The sequence below is a fragment of the Siniperca chuatsi genome, linkage group LG13 (genome assembly GCF_020085105.1).
Source record: "Siniperca chuatsi isolate FFG_IHB_CAS linkage group LG13, ASM2008510v1, whole genome shotgun sequence".
NCBI classification, from domain to species: Eukaryota; Metazoa; Chordata; class Actinopteri; order Centrarchiformes; family Sinipercidae; genus Siniperca; species Siniperca chuatsi.
In genome coordinates, this window is record NC_058054.1 from 2,137,222 (window position 1) to 2,145,930 (window position 8,709).

General features: G+C 36.7%; 1 protein-coding gene across 2 annotated transcripts in view; it reads left to right on the plus strand.

Annotated features, from left to right (window-relative positions):
- Positions 1-5,048, plus strand: part of LOC122886973 (immunoglobulin lambda-1 light chain-like) — a 41,265-nt gene extending 36,217 nt beyond the window's left edge. The window contains exons 4-5 of one of the 2 annotated variants that reach the window (XM_044219758.1): positions 3,258-3,563; positions 3,678-5,048. In XM_044219758.1, the coding sequence (XP_044075693.1) occupies positions 3,258-3,563; positions 3,678-3,970 (599 nt within the window). In that variant the 3' untranslated portion in view covers positions 3,971-5,048. The remainder of the gene's footprint in view (positions 1-3,257; positions 3,564-3,677) is intronic. The other variant, XM_044219757.1, reaches the window with a different exon arrangement.
- Positions 5,049-8,709: the final 3,661 nt, after the last annotated feature.

Here is an 8,709-nt window from a genome sequence, read left to right on the forward strand (position 1 = left end):
TATAAAAAAAAATTCTACGTGGCATTGTGCCTCCCCTCCTCCTTCAACCCCCTCTCAAAACCTAACACGGCAGCGGCGGCACCATTGACTCTGGTTCTGTCCAAGGTTTCTGCACTCTTACAGGAAGTTTTTCCTTTGCCACTTTCGCCAAATGTTTGCTCATGGTGGGATTTGTTGGGTCTCTGTAATTAATATTATAAAGAGTACGGTCTAGGCCTGCTCTATAAGAAAAGTGCAATGAGACAACTTCTGTTATGAATTGGCACTATATAAATTGAATTGAATTGAATATCATAAATCACACATTTGTCTCAAGGGGCTTTACAGTCTGTGCAGCATACGACACCCTCTATCCTTCAGATCAGGAAAAACTCCCCAAAAAACAAATGAAGGAAGAAACCTCAGGAAGAGCAACAGAGGAGGGATCCCTCTTCCAGGACGAGACATGCAATAAATGTCGTGTGTGCAGAAAAGACCAAAACAGCAAAATAACAATATGTAAAATCAGGACGACTACATTATAGATAGACTGTAAACATATATGAAGAATATGAATCAGGGAGGACGTCGAGCAACTTCCAGGTGCCACCAAACAGACAGAAAGTCAGAATGTCATCAGTTCTGCAGGTATTTGGTCATGAACCAAAGTACTGGACAGATTAAAGTTTGATCTGCTGGTGGCGCTAGATGAAAAGTCAGAGGGTCACCAAAGTTATTACAGTTCATCCTGAGGGGAACATGAACGATGAACCAAATTAAATGGTAATCCATCCAGTAGCTGAAATATTTCAGTATGAACCTAAAACATCGACCTGCTGGTGGCGCTAGATAAAGAGTCAGAATCAACAAAGTGAATTAATGAACTTAATCCTCTGGGGACCAAGAATGTCTGAATAAAATTTCATGTCAATCCATCCGTCCGTGCTTTGGTCCAGGTCCAGTCCATCTGGACTAAAGCAGTGGACCGACAGACATTAGCATCCATAGAGCAGCACTGCTAGTGTGTCTAAAGAGACAATAAAAGAAGAGACAGTCATGTTGATGTGAACATCAGAGAAACACATCATGGAGCTGAAATATGATCCTGGTTCATAATTTGGACTCGTTCACCTCAGCTGACACATTCAGCAGCAGACAGGTTTTTGTATCAGTCTGTTTCACTGTGGGAGGATATAGCTACCTCATCTTTGGCTCTGGAACTAAACTGTATGTAACAGGTAAGAATAAACATGAATTTTCCTTCAGTTGTTTTATTGAACAAGTTGAAAATGTGTTTTAATGAGTTTCTGCTGCTTCAGGCTTTACATGTTAGTTTTTTCATAATTAGCAGAGAATTCTTGCAGCCATGCAGCTGTTGTTACATAAAAAAGGTTCACGATTCCTGAAAAGATGTTGAAATCTCACTGCACAGCTGAAGTTATGAGAAAAAAAGTGCATGAGAAAAAAAGTATGATAAATACACAGATATACAGTATTGATCCTCTCAGTAATTCAGCACCATCTCTTGTTTTTATAAAACAATATAATATATGATGTTAAACCATAACTTAATATTTGCTTGTAAATGTATTTTAAAAAGCATATATCTTTAAATATGTTTTATATAATAATAAATAAACAGTGTTTAAATTTCAAAATTTACCTCATGACGATAATATTTATTATGATGCTGCATGTGTCTTTTAGTGGAAGATATATTTATACATGAAGGAAAACACACTGAATGTATTACAATAAATGAAATGTATGAATACTAACTTATATATTTCTATATACGATATAGAATCATATACAATGGCACACATATATTTGTTTCTTAACACGTTTAATATAAATGTAAATAGTATATGATGCTTAACATAATTTAAAATATACAACAGTAAATATATTTAGGAAAGTATATGGTGTCAGATAGGGCACATATTATAATTTTCACAAGACATTATTATATATATTATTCTATTATTGTTTTATAATTTATTAAATTATATGTGAATTTCCCATCAGGGATCAATAAAGTTTTTTTACATTATATTACATAGTTGTCTTTATTCGCAATTGAACACTCACAACATATGTAGTAGTGTATAAAAGTTACAATTTTTACCTAAAAAGTTATGAAATTATTAATGTATTGATTTGTTTCTTCAGTAATCATTAAAATGACAATTCTATTTTATGTACAGGTAAATATGTAACTTCTAATAATATTTCCGCCACAGCCTGAAGTAATGTTGGCGAGTTGAACATCGAGTGAGATGTGAGTTGATCGCTTATGTGGTACAAAGTATCAGTGAGTTCACAGGGGCAGTGTCGGCTACTTCTTGCAGCTCGTAATACTGTGAAAGTCTTGGTATTGATTTGGAGACAATGACATGGCTGGACAGCTAACTAGTCTTGTTGTTAAACATACCGTCAAATTATATTTTTGTTATTATTATTATTATTATTATTATTTTGTTTGTCAACCGAACGCAATGTTGTTGACTTTGAATCTTGCTAGCATAACGTTAGCTTTCTGGCTCATAGCTGAGCCAAAGTGCTCTATGAGCTGTGCGGACTAGAAATATCTTCCGTTGCCAAGTCGTATCTAAGGTTCTCCCTCTTTACTGGAGTTGCGAACAACGTTTACATTGCATAGGAACCTTATGGGATGGTAGTGACTGTTCCAGGTATTAGTCAAACCCTCAGGTGTTACTAGGGAAACCTGAGTTATGGCTCATGAAAAACTTTTAATTTTATTACAAAACGCATGAAAATAAAATATAAATAAATGTTCTTTTTTTTTTTCTTTGACAAGTGACCATGGTATAAGCGGGATAATGCCCTTCGAGGTGTCCAAAATCAGGAATTAATGGAGTCCGCAGAAGAAACTGGCCTCCGCGTTGTCCATTAATTCCTGATCATGGACACCTCGTCAGGCATTATCCCTTACATATGTTAACCCCAGTATAGACGTATAGGAGTTTCATGTGACGGTAAATTTCATAATTATTATATTATTATTTTATTATATTTTTAGTAATGATAATTAATGTGAAATTATAGTGAATGGACTTCATGACATGACATGATAACTGTTTGATATGACGCTGAATACAGTATATATAGTGAACTTTGTGCTGTATTGATGAGTAGTTTAGTGATCAGAGTCCATGTAGTTTCCAGGATCAGACTGAATGCAGTGCAGTGCTGGAAGCTGCTGCTGACTGTGTGAATGTGTGTCTGTGCTGCTTGTTGCTGCTGTCAAACTTCAGATGAGCAGGTGGTGAAGCCCGTGGTGAGCGTGTACCCAGCAGCATCCAGAGCCCACCTGGAGGGGAGGAGCTCCCTGCTGTGTCTGGCCTCAGCCATGTTTCCTCCTCTGGTCCAGTTCTCCTGGAAAAGACAAAAGGAGAATGGTCCTCTGGAGGTTCTGCCCCCTGCTGAGGGAGAGCAGCTGAAGTTCAGAGAGTTGGGATGCACCGCCGCCATCAGAGTGATTGATCGTGACGCTCTCAACACATATAAATACCGCTGCTACGTCCAGCACGAGGGGGGCACAGTGGCCCAAACAGAACAAGGTAATGAAGGCTTGGTGACTGTTCAGCAGTGATTCAGCTTCATGTGGAGACGCTGTCAAAGAGAGCAGAGGAGAAGAGGACTGACATTTCTTTTTGACTCCTTTTCTGTTTCAGAGGTTTCTGCACCAACATCACCTCCAACATCACCTCCAACATCACCTCCACCATCAACTCCACCATCACTTCCAACATCACCTCCACCATCACTTCCACCATCACTTCCACCATCAATTCCACCATCACCTCCACCAGCAGCTTCAGTCCAGTCTCAGTGCAGGGTGAAGCTGCTCTGTCTGCTGTACACAGTGCTGATAGTGAAGAGTCTGGTGTACTGCTGTGGACTCTCTCTGCTGATGATCCTCAGAAACAAGGGACTGTCCACCAACTGCAAGCAAGAGACTGACTGACTGTCTTCCAGCAGCTTTGACTTCTTACTGACTGTTAAAGTCCGAAAGCCTGAAGATAAAGTCCAGAGCTGGTCCCTGTAGTACAGAATCTGAGAAGCCTATTATCTCAGACTCATCTTCCTCTTTTAAAACAAACAATTAATTGATCCGACTAACAAGTTCTGTCTTTGTAGCCAAAACCTGAACTTCACATAAATGTCCATCGTTGACCGGCAACAATAACACAACACATATTGTTGCATTTGGGTTAAATATTCCTTCATTATGATGAACATGGTTCATTGTAGTTGATTGTTTTCAGTGGTGTAAACAATCTTGCCTGTGAGCATGCTCAGTGTCGTCTACCCAACATGGAGCGATTATCTAGAGACAGGAAATGCAGCTGAGCTGTTTCAGAATCAGCGTCTCTGTTCATGTTAATTGTAATAAAACAACATGTCACCCAGTGCAACAGTGCAGCTCGCTGATGTGTTTAGTTTTTGGACAACAGTGGAGCTCTGTGGCTCAGAGGAAGAAGATCCATCAGGCTTTGTGTAGTCAGTGATTTTGTTGATACAAACTATAAAGATAAAATAACAGCAGCATCATCCTTTAATCCATTTTGAATGATAACATAAAAGAGTTTCCCCTCAGGGATCAATAAAGTATTTCTGATTTCTGATTCTGACATCTCATTATCTGGAGATAACAAATGTTGATGATACAGATAATATTAAAAAAACTGTGATCTCAGGATAACTTCATTAAAAATCTACTTATGAGATATGATGAGAAGATAACAGGCTTACTAAGAACTCCCAAAACAACTCAGTATTTTTCTTATATAATGCTTATTTTATATATAATAGTGAATATTTCTATTGTTACCAGCTTTAGTTGCTGTTTTTTATCCAGTGTTGTTCTGTGGTTTTTGCTGAAATTGTATTGACTAGCAAAATCTGTTTTCTATGTAATGTTCAGTTTTCTCATTCTTATTTCTATTAGTAATAGCAATTATGCTTTTATTCTTTATGATTGTCTATTTGTCTTATTCTTTGATTCAATGTCGCAATAAAATAAACAAAAACATGAAACTTTATTTATTTATTTTTGACTTTTCTTTTCAAGACAAGACAAACTGTAAATCATTCTTGATGTTGATGTTATTAAAAAGGAGAAGAAATACATATTTTTACTTCAAAATCTCACCAAAATTTATATTGTTGTTTTCATGAGACATTTTTAAACTTGTCTGCAGAGTAACCTCACAAAATATTTTGTAATATTCTGAACAGGCGGTTAACACAAATTAATCTTCATTTTTGCAGATTATTTTGTGTAAAATTGCATAATTTGTATATAATAATGTATAATTTGTCTTTAAATATAAAAACACTAAGAAATCGAGAAATAAAAACGTCAGACCGTGTTGCTTTAGTATTAACTTTAATCATTTAAGAACAGTAAAGATGAGACAATGAATTTTGTTCTCAAGACAAGATTAAAATTAAAATATATTTTGGTCCTCAGTCTCGTTTCTTTTAGTTTACTGTCTCTGGTTCGTTAGGTTGACGTCTCTCAGTTTGCTGTATAACAGGAAAACTGATATTGAGGATGTTGTAAATATGCATCACTAATAATTCACAGCAAATAATGACATCACAACATAGCTTCTGCATTAAAATCCTATATTTCACAGTTATTTCTGCTGTGAAAAGCTAACAGGAACATACTCAAGCTCCTATGAGCTAAAGCTCCTGGAGCTCCTCACTTCTTGTACTATTAGATCAAAAAGCACTTTGAGTTTCTGAGCATTAACAATAATCTATTTGCACCACGGTCCTCCTATGAGATAGTTTAACAGACAAATCCTAACCAGACATTTACCATTGAGGCAACAGATCAGAAAACACTTATATGTGTTGTTTTGGACGGCACTGAAAAAGAAGCCATTTGTCATTTTTGTATGAGGACTTGTTGGCTCTCATCAACACCAAGTGTAAACTGTAAAGTGCACCTTTGATCGCTAAAATCCCCATAAATAAACTCCATGGACGTGACCTCCAGGTGGGTCGTCATTGTTGGTCTCTGGGCTCAGTTCAACTCTGTGTGGGTGGAGGGCTCAGTGGAAAAAAGCCTTACAGACAACAAGAGAGAAGACAAACAGCTACAGAGAGGGAGAGGAGTTGATGAGTGTGTACAGCAGCAGATATGAATCTGTTCTCAGTGGTTATTAGGACTCATAAAAACTGTTGCCAGCGAATCAACACTTCCTTTCCTGCAGCAGACGGGCTGTGTGGGTTTCTGCTCTGCAGCCTCCTCACCGTTAGCTGCGCCTTTTCACATTAATAAAACAATGACAGTTTCAACCGTCGACTCTGGTTCAAGAATCGTTCCAGGAAGTTCAGTTTGATTTCAGCGCTCAGTACTCACTGTCTCAGCTTCCATCTGTGTTATTAATCTGTGAGAGAAACAGCTCGAATCCTGAACTCAGAGCTGAGAAGCTGAAATAAAAGGAGAGATGTTCAACCTCCTGCAGTCTGCTCTGATCCCACTTTATTACCTCACACTGATTCTAACAGTGCCGTCAGTCAGCAGAGTGTTCACATGGGAATAATAACAAGACAAAGCGTCAAAACGGCAGCAGGCAAAATCAAAACTGTTGGATATTTGAGTGAGGTGTTGGTGGACATAATATTAATAATAATAATAATTATCGATTAATTATACACAGAAAAGGCAGATGCAAAAATTAAAAGTGTTAAAAACAAGGCACAAAAGTGTAATACAGAAATAAAAATTGAATACCAACTTAAATCACAGTTGTTAAAAATTTAGTGAAGACAATAACAAACACAAACAACCATGTGCTATATATACAAAACAACACAAACATCCAATGTACATAAAACATCCTTCTGATTATTTGTAAGAATAGATCAAAGAAATGTTGTTTCTTTTTCAGCAAAAATGAAAGAGAAATAAAAAACAAAAGTCCACATATATTTTTGCTAGTGTGCTTCCAGTTTATTTTCTCATATATTCCACTTTAATCATAATTAATTATTAATTAACTACTGAAACCCAAATCAATAACACTGCTGATATCACTTACAATAACGTTTAGTAATAAAGCATTTTATATGTATCATGAATAATATTTTTATTACTTTCTTGTTTTTATTTTTAATTGTCAATTTCTCACCTGAAATAGTTTTTGCAACTAAAGAAAAAACAATTCTTAAATGTTGGTGTTTCTGAAATCTTCCATCCTCTCATAAATTTCTCCTCTTTAAAAAATGCAGTTTTAGAGAAATTTGAAGTTTCTCTCCTCAAAGTGCTTAAATGACCATGAGAGGATTTTAAGCAGCGACTCCTCGACTGCAACATAAAATATGTCGTCCATCTGTTATCATTGATCAGACCAACAGAACACAAACCACTCAGACGGAAACACAAACCATGGAGACAAACAAGTCGTCTTGTTGTTTCACCCCCTCAAAAAAACAGCTGCATCTTTTTTCGAAGCAGAACTAGAGTGTCCATGTTGGTTCACCTCATGTTGGTCTCATAATTAGGTTACAGTTGATAAGAAACCTGCTGTCAGACCCGTCAGAGTCGTCTGTCCGTCTCAATCGGTGCTCAGTTTAAAATAGTTCACCTCGTTAACCCCACTGACCCACTGATCTCCTGCCAGTTACGTTCTAGCTTCACTTTTTATCAGTGTAGCTGTCTGTGCTTCACTCACACCGGCCGTTATGTGTCACATCATGTTGCATGAAGCATGTTTGTAAGCTTCACGTCTATTTTCCCTCTGACTTACAAACATAACTACACTGATGTATTGTGTAGTGATCTGTTCATGCTTTCAAAACACGCATGCACAGCTTTATAGAGATTACGCAATAATGACATCTTATCCAGACTTTTTATTGATTCTTTAAAGTTTAATGACCAGCCTGACCCCAACTTGTAACATAATACAATATATTAGGACATGTGGGAAAGGATCATAGCGTGCATACATTTTATTCAACTTCAATACAAAGACAAGTTCTAATTTATCTGTTCATTTCATACATTTTTAACAGGTTTCGCATCAGAATTTGAGTGTAAATTATGTCATATATAACTTTATGAAAATAAAAAGTATAACATTTGTATTTCTTTGTGAAGCATTTTGTGATTCTGTCTTGAAATGTGTTACATAAATATAAATCTTAGTTTACGTATGATCAGTAACCATACCAAGCCAATCCGAGTAAAGTGGCATTTTATTGGTTTACAAAAAATAAACACACCCGTCATGTTGCCAACATTCAGACTTCAGCCCGACTGATGAAGCCGCTGTGTGATCTTTTTATAGCAGCTGTAGCTCTACAGCAGCTCGCTCTGCTGTTTGTTCATGTGTGGAAACAACAGTGTCATCAGCGTAGAGTTTTACATCCACACTGACACAGTTATAAAAGTGGGTCAGAACTGAACATGGTTGCACACCCACACCTACTGACTTGTATATAATAGCTGTATGTTTGTGTTTGCTTATTTTTGTTTAGCTTTGTTGTCCTTGTTTAGCAGTATGCTTATATTCATATCTTCCTGTACATTTGTTCTTGGCGCTGTGTGACAGTATATTGAGAGCTACTTACAACCAGAGTCACATTACTTGTAGGTGTCAACATACAGGGCCAATGAAGTTGATTCTGTTTCTGATTATTTGCTATGAAATCCATAAAAACAAGGATGTTTATAAAACACAG